At 45.5% G+C, this 20043-nt stretch overlaps 1 protein-coding gene across 2 annotated transcripts in view; it reads left to right on the top strand.

Moving 5' to 3' along the window:
• Positions 1-20043, top strand: part of Pex14 (peroxisomal biogenesis factor 14) — a 152624-nt gene that overhangs the window by 105137 nt on the left and 27444 nt on the right. Inside the window, exon 4 of one of the 2 annotated variants that reach the window (XM_052717453.1) lies at positions 16834-16962. The exons of the other annotated variant lie outside the window; for it this stretch is intronic. Coding sequence (XP_052573413.1) covers positions 16834-16962 — 129 coding nt within the window. The remainder of the gene's footprint in view (positions 1-16833; positions 16963-20043) is intronic. 2 annotated transcript variants of the gene reach the window in all.

The following is a 20043-nucleotide window of genomic DNA, read 5'->3' as shown; positions in this document are numbered from 1 at the left end:
ACGCCTTTAATCCCAGTACTCGGGAGGCAGAGGCAGGCGGATCTCTGTGAGTTCGAGGCCAGCCTGGGCTACCAAGTGAGTCCCAGGAAAGGCGCAAAGCTACACAGAGAAACCCTGTCTCGAAAAACCAAAAAAAAAAATTATTATTTTCACATAATCACATCAATCAATTTTCTGATATTCCTTTTTTATGTTAAGAACTTCTTTCCTGCCTAGCAATGGTGGTGCAAGCCTTTGATCCCAGTACTCGGGAGGCAGAGGCAGGCAGATCTCTGTGAGTTCCAGGCCAGCCTGGTCTACAGAGCAAGTTCCAGTACAGCTAGGGCTGTTAACAGTGAACTTGAGAATGGAGAGTCAAAGGAGAGGACCTTGAAGGAGGTGCCCCTGGCTGTGCATGTATAAGCTCATGTGAGTGTTAGGCTGCCTGGTGAACTGCCTGTGTGCACAGAAGCACCGCAGGTCCCAGCCGAGATCTCAGTGCTAGCCAGCCACTGTAGGTGAGGCAGAATTCAGAGTCTGAGCCTTGTCAAGGTAAAAGAGATGGGCTCTCAGACCCCATAAGGGACACGTGGGGCAAATACTGTCTCCAGGACTAAGGCGGAGCCTGCTTGCTCAGAAGAGAAGCCAGGGTCTCACCAGCTTTCCTCCACTCAAGATTAGAATCTGCTGGAAGGGAACAGAGTCCTGTGACCCTGACAGAAGCAAATAGCTTTTGGTGTTAGTGTACCTAAGATGGACAAGAACGTTAATAAAAAAATGTTAAAGAACGCACATAAAAATGAGTGACCAGGTGGAGATGGCAATTGCAGTGAACACAGACAAATCATGTAAAGGAAGCAAAGGAGCTCTTACGATTGAAAAAAAGTTTGAGTCTGAAATTTCTCTGGTGTGGGGGCTAGTGAGATGCTCATTGGAAGGTGCTCACTGCCAAGCTTGATCCCCAGGCCCCACGTGGCAGAAGGAGAAAACCAGCTCTTGTAAGTTGTTTCTGACTCCACATGTGCGCCCAACCCATATACACACATACAGAATAAGTTCATGTTCAAGAAGACAATTTATCGTGTGGGTTTGGCAGGAGATTGGACATAACAGAAGAAAGGATCCATGATCTTGAAAATAGACCAGTAGAGAGCGTACAAACCAAAGTGCATGGAGGGAAAAAAACTTTGGGAATATAGGACTAGACAGGGCCTAAATTCACACTGACTGTCAGGGTAATTTCTGTCCCCAAGAGGAGAGAAGAGTGAGGCAGAAAAAATTTCTTTCAAAAGTTATTGGCTAAGAAAAATCCCCAATTGTGATTAAAAACAAAACCACATGAACAGCAGCCCAGGAAGTATGGCTCAACATAAGCCGGACACACATGCATGTTTATGACATTTATTTATTTTGTATGCCTGGGTGTGGAAATCAAAGGACAACTTAGGAAAATCAGTTCTCTTCCACCATGTGGCTGTCATGTCATAGAGCTTGGTGGCAGCATCTTTGCCCACTGAACCACCTCCCCAGCCCTCTTTGACCATTCTCAGGACACTATTCAATTTCTAGTAGGCTGCATGGCTTCTGATCGAGTCAGCCATAGTTGTGGTCATTGCTCCATTGCTTTGTCTTTATTATTCATGTGTGTGTGTGTTTTAGGGGTGCTGAGGCGCAGAGCCTCGCATAAACAAGGCACGCACTCTAATACTGAGCCGTACCTCCAGTCTTGACAAGCAGAATGACCATCCAGGAAGACACTCAAACTGCTGGGTTGAGTTGTTGTAGAAGGGAAGAGCGTAGTGCCTAACGCAGCCCAGACCTTCACCTCTGCTGAGCTCACACTCCAGTGGCAAGGAGGAAGACTGCTGTGGACTGTCGCTTTAGCTGTAGAGGGGTGGCACATTTGTGTCTGCTGCCCTCGTTTAATTGTGTAAAGATGTGCTGCTGTTTTACCCTGACTGCCTAACGTAATAATAAAAATTGGTCTAATAAAAAGCTGAACAGCCAATAGCTAGGTAGTGCAGGGAGAGGTGGAGCTGGTTGGCAGAGAGAATAAGTAGGAGGAATCTAGGCTCTGGAGAAGAGGAAAAGGAGATCCAGAGGGGAGAACGAGGGAGAAAGAGAGATGCTTGGGGACAGCCAGCCAGGTAGATGCCAGGCAGGCAGGCACAGAGAAGGATGTATACAGAAAGAAAGAAAGGTAAAAAGCCCTGAGGCAAAACGTAGATGAAGAGAAACAGATTAAATTAAGTTGTAAGAGCTAGTGGGACAAGCCTAAGCTAAGGCTGAGCACTCGTAGTTGATAGTAAGTCTCCATGTCATGATTTGAGAGCTGATGGCAGTCCAAAACAAAAAGCCTGTTACAGGAGACATAGTAAACAGGTAAAAGCAGATGTGGTATGAAGCGAGTAAGGCAACAGACTTCTCAGGAAGTTGCAATTTTAAATGGAATGATCAGGAAAGGCCCCTCTAAAGTGACATTTTGAGAAACACTTGAAAAAAATGAGGAAACAAACCTCATGAATTTTTAGAAAGAATTCTATGAAAAGGGAAGGACTTGTGCTTGAAAAAAATCCTGTCTAGCAAATTTCAGGACTAGAGGGAGGCCTGCTGTATGGGGAGGGTGGGCAGTAGTGAGAGGCAAGGTCACTGCACTAACAGTCTATGCGGTGGTTTAGAAGTGTGTGGACTTACTGTGAATACAATGGGAATCACAGTTGTAGGCAGAGAAGTGAAGCCCTTAATGGGCTCAATCTAGCAGCCATGTTCAGAATAAACAATAGCGGCTGGGAGGTGGTGGCACAGGCCTTTAATCCCAGCACTCAGGAAGCAGAGACAGACAGATCTCTGTGAGTTCAAGGCCAGCCTGGTCTAAAAAATGAGTTCCAGGACAGCCAGGGCAGTTACACAGAGAAACCCTGCCTTGAAAAAACAAAACAAGACAAAAGAGAAAAGAACAGATAGTAGCACTGGTGGCGCACACCTTTAATTTTAGCACTTGGGAGACAGAGGCAGGCGGATCTCTGTGAGTTTGAGGCCAGCCTGGTCTAGACAATGAGACCTTGTCTTTCAAGATTAATAATAATAATAGTAGTAATAATAGTAATAACAATGACAAGAACCCCCACTAGGTAGGCAACAATTGTTATTGCAGAGATCTGATGTTCATTAAAATAAGAGAATGAAGAAAAACAAACAAACAAACAAACAAACAAAAAAAAACCAACCTCCCCAAGCTGTTAATTGACTGGAAAAGAGAAGATAGTAACTTTATAGTGAGGCGCCCATTGCAAACTACCATAAAAGACAAGTTGGTAACAGGAAAAATCACACCCAAAAGAAGACAGAGAAAGTGGAAACCAGGTCAAAAGGAAAAAAATTCATAAGGTAAAGATAGAAGCCCTCAAGAATCAGCATTTATACTAAACGTAAATGGATCAAATACTGTATGAAAAGCAAAGTCAGTGGGTTGGGGGTAAAAATGCTTGCTTGCCAAGCATGGTGACCTGAGTTTGATTTCATGTAGTGGAAGAGAGAATGGCTAGTTGTTCTCTGATCTCCACAGTCTTGTATGCTGCCCTCCCAACCCCCACTAAATAAATAAATGTTAAAAACAAGATTGCCAAGATTAGGTTAAAAAAATTAACTATCCTTCAGTCAGTGCTGCTTACATCAGACACAATTTTTTAACATTTGTTTTATTTTTTGAGACAGGGTTTCTCTATGTAGCTCTGGCTGTTCTGGAGCTAGCTCTGTAGACCATGCTTTCCTTGAATTCAGAGATCCATCCACCTGCCTCTGCCTCCAGAGTGCTGGGATTAAAGGTGTGCTCCATTACTGCTTGACACAGATTTTTAATTTTTAAAAACATTTTTGGGTTTGAGACAGTGTCTCATTCTGTATTCCAGGCTTACCTGAAACTATGTAGCGCAGACTGACCTTGAAATAACAGCAGTCCTTCTGCCTCAGCCTCCCAGGTGCTGCAGTTACAAGTGTGGGCCAACACACCAGGCTCAGACACATCGTTTATGTAATGACACATAGGATTCAAAATAAAGTGTTATGACACCATGCAGACACCACAAGAAGCCTAATACTAATATCAGAAATGATGGACACAAAAGTGCAATCAAAGGAGGAAACCTCCGAAATAAAAAGGTGGCTGTAACCAGGGGCATTCATACTTGAAGCATGTCTAGATCTAACAGCATGGGTTTAGTATACATAAGCAGGAGTGACTGGAACTGAAGGGAAGACTGGACAATCTGTCATTGTGGTGGTGTTAAATGCCTTCCTCAAACTAGTCAAGATTCAGCTGGGTGGTGATGGTGGCGCACACCTTTGATCCCAGCACTCAGGAGGCAGAGGCAGGTGGATCTGTGAGTTCTAGGACAGCCTGGTCTACAGAGCGAGTTTCAGGACAGCCAGGGCTACACAGAGAAACCCTGTCTTGAAAAACCAAAAAAGATGACAATGATACCAAACTAATCAAGATTCTAACACTATACTTGACAAACTTACCGTGTCAATATAGAACAGCTGTGACTGGTAAAGACATTGAAGCATCCACCCAAAGGTGTCCAACCTCATTAGCCATCAGAGGAAAGCAGATTAGAATCAACTTGGGGTTCCTGAGGCTATACCATACATGTGCAAGTTGCATCCAAGGTCTTGTCTTAGGTTTTCTTTGTAAGAGGAAATGTTCAATAGGAGATAAGTTGCATAGTTCATAGTGCTTCCACATAACAGATTCTCTTAAGCACAATGGTGGTACTTTGTAGATGTGCTCATATGGAATGTTCTCTGAGAACATACTAATTTTATTTTAAATTTATTATTTCAAGTTATGTGTTTGTGTGAGTTGCTCAGTGTGTGTATGCAAATGAATGCATGTGTGTGATATGCCCATTGAAGCTAGAGGTATCAGATCCCTTTGGATCTGGGAACTGAACTCAGGTCCTCCGCAAGAGCAGTGTGTACTCTTAACTGCTGAGCCATCTTTCCAACCCCATATTAATTAGTTTTAATTAAAATAGCAAGATACAAAAGTATGTATAGCATGCTGTCATATATGTAAACATATACATCATATGTCTGTATATACGTGTATATATATACACACATGCTTTTTACGTAAAAGCTAGTGCCTGTGATTTCTTCTAAATGATGTAATAGGGTGACCAGGTGGCAGGAGCAACCCATATGTATTGTTAGAATTTTGTACCATGAGAGTTAAAAGCAATTATAAGAAGTTTCTTAGAAGGGCCTTATGTAGGAGACTGGTAAATTACCACTAAGTCAATTCCACGTAGCTCCATCTTTTACCAGGTAGCATTTGTGGGAAGTGGGAAGATACAGTCTGCACCAAGGATCTCAGACTGTGAGGGCAGATGGGAATGACGTCATGAGGGGCCAGCAGATTCAGCCTCTGTCCCTCATGCCTACTCTCAGGCTGGACACTCATCGGATAGAGTGACAGGCCCTTCCTTCACTGTTTACAGTGCAGTTGTGTGATTTTTTAAAAATTCTTTCTCTCTCTTCTTCTCCTCTTCCTTCTTTTCTCCCCCCCCCCCCTCCTTTTTTTGTGCAGTGCTAGGGATGCACCTGGGGTCTGGTGTGTGCTGGGCAAATGCTATACCAGTGAGCTATGCTTCCCCTCTCCACATGACGATACTCTCTGACTTCCCTTTGTTCTTTTTAAAGATGAGATTTGCTATGAATATAACGTCAGCTCTTCATGTCTTAATGTATCAAAAGTGTTATGAGAAATTTTCAGGTGAATATAAACATTTGAATAATACTGCGTTATTGAAATGTAGCACAGATGACCTAATTAATTTCCTTTGTTTACTTTGGTGTTATTTTCTGAGGTGTAGGGTCTCATGTAGTCCAGATTGGCCTCAAATTCACTGTGAATCCGTGGAGTACCTTGGACTCTGATTCTTCCCACTGCACCTGTGAGGTGCTGGCATGACTACCTCCCATGCCTAGCCCACTGCTATTTGTTTGCTTGTTGGTTTACAGAAAGCAGGAGGGCTGGGGATGTAGCTCGTGGTAGGATTACCTGGTAATACTTACCTAGGATGTGTGAGGCCCTGAGTTCAATCCTCAGTTCTAGGAAAAAAAATAATGATAAACCATCTTGGTCCATACTATTTCGTTCTGTTATTATGTCTTAAAAGTAAAACCATTGGCCGGGCGGTGGTGGCGCACGCCTTTAATCCCAGCACTCGGGAGGCAGAGCCAGGCGGATCTCTGTGAGTTCGAGGCCAGCCTGGGCTACCAAGTGAGTTCCAGGAAAGGCGCAAAGCTACACAGAGAAACCCTGTCTCGAAAAACCAAAAAAAAAAAAAAAAAAAAAGTAAAACCATTGAGTCAAAAGTTGTGACCATTTTTAGATTATTGAGGCAGCATACCAAATTGTCTTTCAGAAGATTCTCAGTTTGTCCTTCCACTACACCCTCAGACAGTAACCAACACTGTGTAAAAAAAAAACAAAAAAAACACCAATCAGAGTTCATAACTACACCAGTGCATTTGAATGGTAGGCTTAAGTCAGGGACTTTGTACGTGAGCAAGATTTGGGCTGTTCTCCCCATTGATTGTAGAGTTAAGGAGAGGAGCCTGGGCTAGGTTCCAGCCTGTCTTGCAGTGGGCTGCTCCTCGGGGGAGGAGAATGCAATACCACATGCATTTGAACTACACACAAAGCTGGTGACAAAATCCTTTATATATTGACCTATTAAGACATGAAGTGTTTTAATGTGTTAGTACAGCTTAATGTTGAGGTCTTTCTAAAATGCTTATGGGTCCCTGGCCATTTTAAATTTGGGGAAGTAAGTTGAATATCAAATAATAAACCTTTCTTCCAATTACGGATTCAAGATTCAGGATGTAAAAGAAAGTTCTGAAGGAACATTAGTGGCACTCAGCAGGTGACTAAAGATTGAGCCCTACTGCACTGAAGTACCATGATGAAGCTTTCCTTTCGGGTGGAGGCCAGCAACTCCACAGTGGAGGTGCTTCCCACATCAGGCTGTCTTGAGAACGTGGTGGCCATTCCTCATTGCAAAGCACATACTTGCTTTGTTTCAGTGGTACAAACATCTCTATTGCTGAAGGAAATATTTGGAGCTGAAAGAAACAGTTGGGCAGCCAGGGTGTGTCGGAATTGGACAGATGTTTGCCTTTTTAAAACACATTTTCAAAAAAAGCTACCTTAGACTTGACTGCTATGGCTGCAGCCGCAGTGGGTTAAGCAAGAACTTTGAAGTGTGATCTTGTTCCGGTCTCAGGTGCAAGGCACCGCTTTGCACCTTTTCTGACTTGGTTTTTCTCTTCTAGAAAACAGGGGTAACCATTTAAGTGACTGTGTTCAGCATCAAGGTTTTGGTGTTTCTGCCTCCAGACATTTATTTTTAAAAATAATCCAGCCAGGCATGGTGGCGCATGCCTTTTATCTCAGTTTTCAAGAGGCTGAGGAAGGTGGATTTCTGGGAGTTCAAGCCTAGCCTGGTTTGCATAGCAAGCTTCAAGCCAGGCAGGGCTACAGTGAGACCCTGGGGTTTTTTGGGCAGGGGGTGGGGGGGGGTAGTTTGAGGGTGGAAGCCAGGCATGGTGGCTCATGCCTTTATTTTTTTATTTTTTATTCATTCAATAACTATATTTATGATAGTCATTAATTACATTAATTGTATTGATTTGTTATATTCATGATATTATATCCTGATTCTACTGTCCGTTTGTGGGGCTTTTCCATCATACAAAACAGAAACTCTGTACTTAGGAAATCATTGCTGTATATTCCTTTCTTCTCCATCTTGAGATAATGAGACCCTGTTTTAAAAAAATAAAATAAGCCGGGCGGTGGTGGCGCACGCCTTTAATCCCAGCACTCGGGAGGCAGAGCCAGGCGGATCTCTGTGAGTTCGAGGCCAGCCTGGGCTACCAAGTGAGTTCCAGGAAAGGCGCAAAGCTACACAGAGAAACCCTGTCTCGAAAAACCAAAAAAAATAAAAAAATAAAAAAAAAATAAAATAAAATAAAATAAAAATTAGTTTGTCCATATGAATAAAATGTGTTGGATATATATATCTATATATAGATATATATATCTCATAATTCACAGGGGTATGCAGTTGAAATTCTACCTTCAGTCTTTGCCCCCAGCTGATAACCCCTCTCTGTGTCTCACCCATATTTTCAGTTCTCACCATCCTCTTTCTGCATTATGCATATCCACAGCTAAGTTCATGTATAGCTAAGTCTATAGAGAGACACATACAGTTTTGGTTTGGTTTGGTTTGGTTTTGGTTTGTTTTTCGAGACAGAGTTTCTCTGTGTAGTTTTGGTGCCTGTCCTGGCTCTTGCTCTATAGACCAGGCTGACCTGCCTCTGCTTCCAGAGTGCTGGGATTAAAGGCGTGCACCACAGCCCCCAGACTGACACAAATAATTTATACTTTTAAATCTTTTTCAAGTGATACATAAACATTTACCATTTTTTGTTTTTATTTTAAAGCTTTAAAAAAAAGATTTATTATTTTGTAGTTTCTTTTGTGTGTGTGTGTGTGTGTGTGTGTGTGTGTGTGTGTGTGTGTGTGTGTGTGTGTGTGTGTGTGTATGTGCGTGCACATGTGCTCATGAGTCCATAAGGGGGCATCAGATCTGGAGCTAGAGTTATAGGCAGTTGTAAATGGCCTGATGTGGGTGCTGGGAACCGAACTCAGGTCCTCTACTAGAACACTATGAGCTCTTAACCAGTAAGTGCCCCCCCCCCACACTTTTCTTTTCTTTTTGAGACAGGGTCTCACTGTATAGCTCAGGGTGGCCTGGAACTCACTATTCTAGGCTGGTCTCAAATTCTAGCCCTCCTGCTTCAGCCTCCTGAGTGCTGAGATTACAGGCATGAGCCACCATGCCCAGCTTCATATTTTTTTTAAATTGTGAACATTTTTAGGGTCTCACATCATGTTTTGAGATATGTGTATATTGTATATATAATATTCAGATCAGAGTAACATACCTATTTCCTCAAAGAATCACTTTTTTATGGTGAAAACATTCAAAATCCTCTCTTCCAGCTTTAGAAAATACGTGGTGTGCCATCCTTACCTGTGGCAACCAACTGTGCTCCAACACTTGTTGCCCCTGTCTGTGACTAAGAGCCTATGCCTTGTCACTGGGTCCCTTTGCACCGCCTGCCTGTCCTTTTTGCTTTTCTCCTTGTGGGTGATTTGTTCTACGGCTTTGCTGTTGAAAATGTGCTGTGTCAGGTGTTAGTGGCACAGGGGGGTACAGTAGGCTCTCCAGGGTGTCCCACTCACCCTGGGGTGTGAGAGAACCCACCTGAAGGGTGGGGGGTGGGGTGGAGACTGGTAAGGCACTGCTGTCTGTGCCTTGACTGGAACTTGCCGTATAGACTAGGCTGGCCTTGAACTCATGGAGATCTGCCTGTCTCTGCCTTCCCAGCGCTGAGATTAAAGGCGCGCGCCACCATGAATGGCTTCTATGGGGTTGGTTGGTTGGTTTCTTCATGAGTAAATGAAAAGGGTAGGATGGAGGAAGAGAGAGGGAATGGGCTAGACCTGCAAGAACTTCAAGTTTCCTTTCAGTTCTGACTTCCTTTGGTAGTAAAGATGAGTTGCTATTGTTGAAAAAGTCAGACAAGGGGCTGGAGGGGTGGCTCAGTGGTTAAGAGCATTGGCTGCTCTTCCATAGGACGGGGTTCAATTTCCAGAACCTACACGGTGGCTCACAGCCATCTGTAAATCCTTCTTGGGGATCCAGTGCCTTTTTCTGGTCTCCATGGACACTGTGTGCACATGGTGCAGACATACTTGCAGGCAAAATGCTTATACACATAAAATAAAACGTAAATTTAAAAAGGCAGACGAGGGGCCAGAGATACAGCTTGGTGGTTAAGAGCATTGGCTGCTCTTGCAAAGGACCCAGTTTCAGTTCCCAGCACTTACATGATGGCTCTCAACCATCTGTTGCTCCAGTTCAGGATTTCCAATGCCCTCCTCTTATGACCTCTGCAGACACTTCACACATGTGGTGCACATGCATCCATGCCGTTTAACCACTCACACATGAAATCAATAAATCCAGTTTTTAAAAAAGCAGACAACCTCCGCAGGCTCTTCTGAGACGGTGAAGGTTAAGTGTCACTGAAGTGTCAGTTCCTTGGGCTTGTAAATAACTGCACATCCCCTGGGCCTGGGAGGAGGCTGCCGCAGCCTGTTGCTAAAGACCCGCGTGTTAGAGGCTGTCCTCTGTGATGGGCAGTGGTCTGTAATCCTCCAGAATTGATGGCAGACATAAAAAGTAGCTCCTCTTTGTGTTATTTCCAGTGTAGCCAAAGAAGGACTAGAAGGAAAGCAGGGCACCCTTCAGGCTGTCCAGATCTAGAAACAGACATCGTGGGTGCTGATTGGAGCCCCTCTCAGTCATTCATACAAGACTCAATTTGTGTAACAGAGGGGCAGCTCACGTCCGTCTTGTTCAGGAGGTATACTACTCCCCAGAGGCGCTCAATAAATTTTATAGAAAGTTCTCTCCTTATGTGGAAGGCGCTAAACTCAGGGCCTGGTGTGGCCGTTATAATTTAGGGCTCCAAGGGAGTACATCTGCCTTGTGAAATAGCCTGCCGAAAGTGTGCAGAAACTTTTGATCTTGCTTGATTTCTCTGTGTCGTTGTACTCCTGGGCTCAGGCCCTAAGACCACAGCCTGTCTGCTTTGAAATTAAAGCCCGACTTGAATTTAGTTTGCGGCTGAAATGCTCCTCCTGTGTGCTGTGTCGGGAGAGACCTGGATTCGGCAGAGTGTTCACAGCTCCTCTGTCTCCCTGGGGACCTCCTTCCTTGACGTGAGGAAGGCAGCCTGTCTTCTCTTTAGACTTGGAAGCAAAAGCCTTCCCAGTCTCTGAGTCTGTAAGCTGGCAGTGAAATACACCGTGCGCCGGCTTCTTACTCAGTGATTTACACTGGGAGAAGTACCTGCCGATTCCCAGGGTCCTTTGTCTTTGTTTAGTTTTCTTCCACATTTGATACATTTCAAGGACGGATTGTCTTTATGGTTCACGGGCATAAGGAAGGGATCGGTGCAAGTTTTAATGAGAGGTCCGAGTGCTCTGTGCTGAGATGAGAGTTACATTTGTGGTTAGAGATCTTTCTTTCCCTGGGTGCCAGGAGACAGTGTTTTGCTGTTTCTGAAGCAGTCGCTCTGCGGAACAGTTTTTAGAAGGATACTGAGGGAGCATCCAGTTCCAAGGCATCAGCAGCAACTTTTCTCCCAGTTGTGAGGACTCCCCTCATTTAAGGAGGGGGAAAGGCTCTGGTCCGGTTCTTGAAATTATACATTAGTATCAAGACGGTGGGAGCCAGCCCACCTCCAGCTTCATTTCCATAAAAACTTTCATTCAGGCTAGTGATATTTAGAACTGTTTTTCTCAAAAACTGTGTTTTGTTGCTTGGGGAATAGTTATCAGCAGAGAAGAAAGTATTTGGCTTATTTGCTTAATATTTTAACCTAGCGAATTAGACAGGTTGGGGAGCTGGGGGAGGGGATAAGAGAGTGGGTGGGGCGGCCCCATAAACAAGGTGATATATAATATTTTTTTTGTTCTCCTTTTAAATAAATACCGATCAGCTTTATGTTCAGAGACAATAGGAGCCGTTGGCTTAAATTTGCAGTTTACTGTATTTATGGCTGTAATATCAAGGTGCTGCCGTCGTAATTTCATGCCCCAATGAGAAGAGCAAGGTCGAAGCAAATGCTTCCATCGGCATCTGCTAGCACACTAACTCATAAACAAGGCCCGGCTGGATCAGGTGGCACGGAATAATACAGGCTAATGAAATACAGCACAGCTTTCCATTACTGTTAGTTTTTACAGTGTCGTCATTACGTGTAATTTATGTTTAAAAAATTCAATTTTATACAAGGCACTGGGAAATAGGGGTCTACAGGTCATCCAACGACTTTTAGAGGCTCCAAGAGTCCTTATTGTACTCTACTGTTCCAACAAAATGTTAATAAAATAAAATAAAAATACTTTTTCCCTTTCCCCTCCCCGAACCCATTCTGAGAGAGTTGATTTTTCTTTTAATTTGGGGCATATCTTTAGCCAGATGTCTTCCTGCTTCATCTCCCGAATGTGCCAGGCAGATAACTAGTTGTGTTCTGAGAGAGGTGACCCCCGCTCAGTCTCCAGAGTCCCAGATGAATCAGAAATTGAGGAGCTGTAGATGGAGGAAGACGATCTGAATTCTGGGCCCTTGGCTGCTGCCCTTGGTTATGGGCCTTGGGTTTCACACACACACCACACACACACACACACACACACACACACACACACACACCCCAAGTTCCTTTCATTCTCTACCATGTGATTGTAAAGCTCAGTCCATCCCTAGCTCTCTATCTTGGTTGTCTGCCCTCGCACGATGCAGAGAACACTGCTGTCGTCTGTCATGTCCACAGACATTCCCAGCATCACCTCCAGAGTCAGGCCGAGAGCTGTGCCTAGTCGGCCCTGGAGTCAGTGTGGTATTGTTGGTCGGAGAAGTCCTTGTGCAGCCAGCCCCACAGAACATAGCCCTTCTGGGTACTGGGTTTGGCCTGAGTCTTGCTTGGGAAAGGACGGTGAGGCATCGTGTTCACCCTGGCGTGCTTGGCTTTTGTTTGTGTTCGAATAGAAACCTTCAGAAAAAGAAGTTTGTTTATCTGCTAGGAGATAAAAATAGGCAAGTGTGGCTGTCCTGAGTCTGTTCAGATGGCAGTGCGGCCTGCCTTTGTGATCACCCGGTGCATGCGCCCTCTTTCCTTCTTTTAAATGCAGCCCCCTGTGGAGAAGAGTTGGAGAAGAAATCCTTGGCCCCTATCTACACCGAGGCAGCAGTGGTAACTTCCTGATGTTTGGGGAAGTAGTTTGGAGGGAACCAAGGGAACAAGAAAGGTGCCAGGGACCTTCCCCCATTGGAGGGCTTTGCAGGGGAGGTAGCCTGCTCTGTCCTCAGCCACAGCCTCCTGTCACTGCTCCTCCTCCCCTCTTGCTTCTCTTGTCCTTCCTCTAGCGAGAGAGTAAGAGAACAGGACTTTCGGAAGGTATTCTTTCCCACTACTAGGTGGTAGGATGGAGCTCTAGAGAAACCACCCAGTGGTACAAGGGAAGTCACTGGAAGGAGATTAAAATGCCAAGTCTTGGTGGTGTCAGGTAGCAGCAGCCCACACCTAACTAAAAGGAGAATGTAAGCTTTGTCAGAATGAACTAACTCTTCCAAAGACAGGCTGGGAGGTGGTGGCTTGCTTGCTGCTCTCTCGCTCACAGGATGGCAAAGTCCTTGGTTCTCAGCTTTGTTCAGCCATTGCTCAGTCCCTGCGCAGTTAGATTATTCCTCACAGATAGCAATCAACTGGAAGGAAGTGTGTGTGTCTAATTTGCATGAGATTATTTAAAACAACAACAACAAAAAAGGTCTGCATTAGTCAGGGTGATGGTAAACAACACAAAGAGATGCCTTTATAATATAGCCTGTGCCTTGGCTTTCAGAGCCAAATATAATTCACTTACAATTGGCAGTTTCCTTTATTATTCCTTTTAACCTTTTGGATTCTGCAAGGTCTCAATCAAAGATCTGCACTGTTTATCTTGAGGGTGAGCAGGAAAGCTGGGGCTAGGGCATCTGGATGTTTATGCATGGGTCCTGTGGCAACAGCTCATCACAGAGGTAGGATCATCTCTGTACCAGGAGCCAGGGGCTGGAGAGGTAGCTAGTTTTGATTCAGGGAGAAGTGAGTGACCCTCTACTTGGTCTTCCTGCATCCCCCGTGGACAACCTAGCTCTGTAAATAGAGTCCTAAAACTGGCCAGTGCTGCCTGAGCTGTGGACACCCAGAGAAGCATATGGATGCCCCTGTTTGTCACTCTGGTGTTGTTAAAATATTGTCAGGTTATCATTGGCAGGTCTGACCTAGGGGTGTCTATAGCCCCATGTGTTTATAGCCCCATGAACTAGTTACCAGCTCTTAACCTACACATGGGGTCCAGGGTGGCAGAGGAGAAAGGAATTTCATCCTTCTCTAAACCTTAACAGACTCAAGACTTAAGTTCTGAGTCTGCCATCTGATGTGTGTAACTCTGGTGGGCACCTGCACCACTGTTCTCCAGGACAAGTTTGATCTGGGCATTCCTCACCTCTGCCTCAGGCTTTTCATCTGCTGAGTGGGGACAATGGCTGAGATAACTCTCCAACTCTAAAGTTACGCTCTGCTCTTTCTTTGTCTAAAGTTTTCTTTCCTTTTTGTTTTAAGAAAAATGACTCATTTATTAAAACTAAATCAAAACCCTGACTCTCCTGGAGAACTAGGTATATAAGAATTCCAGCCAGTATAGATTTAGAGCATCAAATGATAAAGTTTCTGGGAAACAAAGGCCTGGAAGGAAGTGCTGATGGCCTTTAAACCATTGCCTCACTGGTGGGCTCCGCAGAGGTAATGCAGGGTGTGCTTTATTAGGAAAACAGGCTTCGTAAAAGCTCAGGGCAGAGGGCAGAACAACAGGCGGAAAGTCCTGCTCCTTTAACCAGCTCCGGCTCTCAAGGCTGAGGCACAGCCTGTAACTTGCTGTATATTTCCCCAGCGTTAGACATTATCGTACTTGTTTATATTTGAAAGAGCCAGAAGGGAAAATGAGAATGCAACTGAATGCTCCTTTTGGGAAAATTATCCTCGTTTGTAGCCAGCAGCTGACAAGGCACATGATCCACCAGGTTTATAGAATTCCATGGTGTACCAGTGACCAGCAGCCTGTGCTGACGTCGCGGTTGCCGCTTCCTTCACACAGAGGCCTGTGAACTGGTTAAAGCAGTGTCCTCCTTCCAGCACTAGCTAGCGAGGAGTGCTCCTTCCTGTGCAGGAAGGGCAGTTGTCAGAGAGTGACAGGTGAAAGAGCCAAGAGGCACAAGCTCCAAGGAACTGTGTCCTCCAAGTTTGCCTGGCTTGTCTGTCTGTCTGTCCCTGTTCTGTTCTGGGGAGGAGAAATGATAGGAAAAACAACTCATTTGTGGCAAGCTATGGATGAAAGAAGTGGGGCACCTTGTCCAGCCCCAGTCTGAGATGCTCTGTCTCTCGATCGCCTGCCCCCCCAGTCCGGGCGAATGCTGTCCACAGTACCTAGACTGGCAGCAGTCCGGGCGAATGCTGTCCACAGAACCTAGACTGGCAGCAGTCCGGGCGAATGCTGTCCACAGAACCTAGACTGGCAGCAGTCCGGGCGAATGCTGTCCACAGTACCTAGACTGGCCCCAGTCCGGGCGAGTGCTGTCCACAGTACCTAGACTGGCAGCAGTCTGGGCGAATGCTGTCCACAGTACCTAGACTGGCAGCAGTAGTGCTCGCTCACTTCTCTTTAGCTCGTATGTGTGTGAAGAGGGAAGCGCTGCCGCAGAACGAAAGGAAAAAGGTCAAGAACCATTTTGAATAGTTGAGGCACTCCCTTGACCATTTGTGGTAGGGCATGAAAAGTCTGAGGGATAGCTGGAGTCCACTCAGGCCAACACGATGCAGAGCAGAGCTGCGCTCTAAAGCATTAATGTGCACCATGTATTAGCCCCCAGGCACAGAGTGCGAGGCACCACTCTTTGAAGATGCTGATCCTCAGAACCGCCTTGTGCTTCATCCACCCCTAGGGGCAAGTATACCATGCTGTGGGCCTCTAATGGAGAGCTGCCGACCAGATGTGGAAAAGCTCTCGCCCTGGTTTAAAAGCTCTGTGTTGCCTCTCCGCTGACTATTGGGATGCCCGGAACAGCCTGGACCAGCTTGAGTCATCACACCAGCAGTGACTGCTTACCTGCTTTCCCAGCCACTGTGGTGGATCTCTTTTGTACACACCGTTATTCCCTGAGTGGGCCCTGGGGGAAGCTCGTCACACACTGGGCTCTATACTCACTCCTACTCTTCTGTGCATATTCAGTGCCCTCATCCTTCACCACGAGTCACCCAGTCAGCCTCAGGCCCACAGACTCTGCTCTCAGCCTGCTGGGATTAAGGTCTTGGTGGACTTTCACTCGCCTTCCATTCCTTCTTGGGAAAATCCCTTCCACATGCTACAGCCACTGCAGATGGCGCCCTGCGATTTCCTGGTGCCCATGTGCATTGTAGTTGAGAGTGTCGGAGGATTGAAAAAATGGGGAAGAGAAACTAGCCAAAGGCGGTCCAGGCAGCCCGTGATAGGGTAGAGCAATAATCAGCTGAAAGTGTGGGCCTGGTCTTGTTTTGATCTGTTTTCTTGTTTTATCTTCTTCTTTACATTCTATATCCCATTCATACTAATCACAGTCAGTCCTGATTTTTCTTTTTATTTCTGCATTTGTCATAAAATAAAGCAAATTATTCCCGTCTTCGGAAACGATCTAGACTAATTAGTCGTCTCACCCAATAATTAGTTTTTTGTTTCCCTGTCTGTTTTCATGCATTATTGTTAGTTTTTTCCCCTCTTTTTTTAACACCATTACAGATTAAAATGAGCCACATTTGCAGTTGATGGTATCTGTTTTCGGGGGAAGAATGGAGAATTGCAGCACAGAGCGACTTCAGAAGCAGCAATAAACTCAAGGATAAATTAAGGAAATTGAATGAGCCACATTTGGAAGCAGTGTTGAGGCTAATATTCTGTCGCTTAAGGTTAAATTGCAACTGAGAGAGGTTCCCAAGAATCCAAAATCGAGGAGGCAGCGAACTTGAATGCAAGGCACTCGGCGGCCGTCGGGGCCTTTTTGTAAAGGAAGATTTTGCTGCAGTGTGGTTCCTGGCGGAGTCCTCACCTGTGTCCTTTGCTCTCCTCCCCAGGGCTGACAGATGATGAGATTGACCTGGCTTTCCAGCAGTCAGGCACTGCTACAGATGAGCCTCCATCCTTGGGCCCGGCCACGCCAGTGCTTCCCGTCCAGCCCCCTCACCTCATCCCTCAGCCATACAGTAAGTCACCGGCTCCCCTCCCTGATGAACTGGGACCTGGGACTCAGGACACTGGCGAAGAGCAGGGCTCCACCACAGCAAACTGGGAGAACTTGGCTTTTCTAAGAATAAAAAAGCAGCACACCCAAATTTGTCTAGAGCCAGTTGTATGTATGTGACAAAGGTCACAGGGGATGCTAAGCCAGCCATTTGTGTGATTTCAGGCACTTGAACCACACAAACGGTCAGTTCTCCCGCCTTCTTACCCCAGTGGCTTTGAAATGTCAGATCCCTAACACAGGCATGGGAGTGGTGAATGGATTCTCCTTTACCCATGGAAGTAATGTGTCTCCTAATTTTATTTTTTTTAACAATATAACATAGGTTTAGGTCAACCTTCGCTCCCTTGTCCTGACTCTACCGTGTAGATTCATGTAGTGACAGGTTCTCAGAGAATTTCAGATTAAGTACAAAGGTCCTTTAATAATGACATGGGATCCGGGCAGAGGGGAGTTTGTTTTAAATGGAGGCTGCTGTGGTAACAGATACTGTCCTATACATCCATCCAAACAAGCACATCACCTCTGCGATGTGGGAGAAGTCTAAAGAAGTTACAATTCTCTCCAAAGCTGTAAGACACAGCCTAGATTTGTTTCTTTTAGATAACTCAGCACAGGTTCTGTTGTCTTTCCAGTCTTTTCTAAAATTGTCTTCATTTTAATTGTCTCCAAGTTTTGCTTTATTTTCAAAAAGGACAGAGTTCAAGACCAGATTTTAAAGGGTGTATTTAAAAATGGCAGGTTCAGCTGGGTGATGGTGGTGCACACCTTTAATCCCTGCACTCAGGAGGCAGAAGCAGGTGGATCTCTGTGAGTTCGAGGCCAGTTCCAGGACATCCAGGACTGTTACACAGAGAAACCTTGTCTCAAAAAGTCAAACAAAACAAAACAAAAGTGGCAGGTTCATTTTGATCCCAGAGCAGGTAGACTGAAGCCCTTTTACTTCTTCCGCATCAGCATTTTTGCCTGGCTTGCCTGCAGCTGGGTAGGTAGGTACTCTCTCCCCAGCAGCCAGCAGGGTGTTCTGTTCTCTCCTGTGTTCCGGTGGGGGCCAGGCAGAGGAGGGTTGGCTGCTGCGTGCATCACAGGTTGTATTTAGAGAGTCCTTTGCTTTCTGGGTAAAGCTGAGTGGTGAAGCCACAATACATACGCCCATGTGTCTTGTCCCTCTGAGCAGGGCTTGAGCCACCGGCTGGCATGAAGACCTTTGAGACCCCAGGAGCAGGCTTCTGCCTTTGTGAGCAGGGGCCTCATTTCTCTTTGCCAGCCCAAATCCTCTCAATCTGTTGTGTAGGCTTCGGGCTGTAAGTATACTTTTTAACCAGAGGCTAAGTAAGTGTCCACACTTTCCTGAGTTGTGTCTCTGAGCCCAGCCGTTTAATGGGATTTGTTAAGGATAGGCAGTGGCAGCTGGGGTGCAGAATTGTCTAAGCACATCTGTTGTGTTCCAGCTGTTTCCTCCCACGGCTTAATACCAAACAGGTCTCTCTACTACTTGAAAACTTCCTGCTCGGAACAAATTGTTCTGCCCGGTCACAGAGTTGGCACCAAACATCATCTGCTTGCCTGCCTTCTGGAAGTGCAAAGAGTTAACTGGTAGTTTTTCTGGCCAGCGGCAGCAGTTGACTCTGCAGTCTCCTTCAAGATTACAGGCTTAGACTCTGTTCGTCTCCAGGCCCTCACATAACACGCGTCTTCTCAGAGACAGGATCCCTCCTGCTTTGACACTAGCATGGAAACAATGGGAATGATCATTTTTAGTGCTGGCGTTTCCGGTTGTCATCCTCCAGCTTCATTCTTCGAGTTCTGCTACACTACTTCTTTCAGCTCTGGGGGTGACTGCTCTTCACTTCTGTACTTTTGCCAAGAGGTGTCAAAACTGCTCAAAAAAAAAAGGGGGGGGGAAGCTTGATTTTGATTAATATAGAGAAACAAGACTTTGCCTGACTGATAATAAAACTGATAAATGACATTTGAATTACTTGTAGCGGTAATTTATTACATAAAATATCTTTTATTTGACATGCGATTAGTTGCTGGAAGCATCACTCAATCTGACTAGTTTAAACATGCTCTAAAATGAACCCCAGTAAAAACCAGGGCTGTCGGCTGCTGGCGTTATGAAATATACTAATCCTGGAGTGAGGGAAAAAATCTGACTTTAAATATTTAAATGATTAATTGGGTTTATATATTTTTTTTACCTCTCTAACCCCCTTAATTACAAGGAAACTCAGGGGAGTTTCTGAACTAGGTGTGCAATCTGCATGCTTATCACCGAGGCATTGTCTGTGTCTGGGAGGGATTTATGGCCTCCGTTCATGTGTGTTCCTGCTGAGTCTATGCCTAGATCCATAGCAGCCCTTCCTTCCCATTTCTCAGCTGTTTAAGGACATTTCATCTCTGAGTGCAAGTCTAGAAAATGGGATTCCCTCAGCCCAGCCCCAAATGTTCTTGTGTCAGCGAACACCTGAAGAGGCCGAGTATGCAGACCTTTATCTCCTGACCTGGCCTGGCGGCCATGGGGCTGCTGGGGCCTCCTTTGCTGTCTTTGCCTCCTGGCCAGTGTGTGTGACCTTGAAATATTAGTGAAAGCCAGTGGTGAGAACACGGGAAGGACCCCAGTGTACTTGTCCGTTTCAGTGTGTAAGCACCTACTAGATGCTCAACTCTGCATTATATGAGTGTCAAAGCATGATCTTTCAGAATCTTACAGGCTCTTAAGAAAAAGAGAATAATATCAGACGTTGTGATTTAATGCCAAAAGTAATTATACCGACAAAAAATTCTGTAAGATTACAGAAAAGAGAAAAATTAATGTGGGCTAAAGAAGTCAGGAGGCTTTGTGAAAGTGGCAGGAAGTGTCACCGGGGGAAGCTTGGTGTCACCTAGTGCGAGCACACACCAGTGTTCCCAGGGCTTCAGAGAAAGCCAGGCAGGATCCAAGAAGAAACCCCATACTCTGTTTCTCCTTTTGGTTTTGGTGTTTGCCTTTGCATCAAGCCTCTGTGTGTGCATCCACAAGCCCCGTGGATAGGTTCTG

This window comes from Peromyscus californicus, unplaced genomic scaffold, assembly GCF_007827085.1.
Source record: "Peromyscus californicus insignis strain IS unplaced genomic scaffold, ASM782708v3 Scaffold_5__1_contigs__length_169319896, whole genome shotgun sequence".
In the NCBI taxonomy this organism is placed as follows: Eukaryota; Metazoa; Chordata; class Mammalia; order Rodentia; family Cricetidae; genus Peromyscus; species Peromyscus californicus.
The sequence above is the reverse complement of the archived record's forward strand: the minus strand, read 5'-3'. Positions and strand labels throughout refer to the sequence as shown.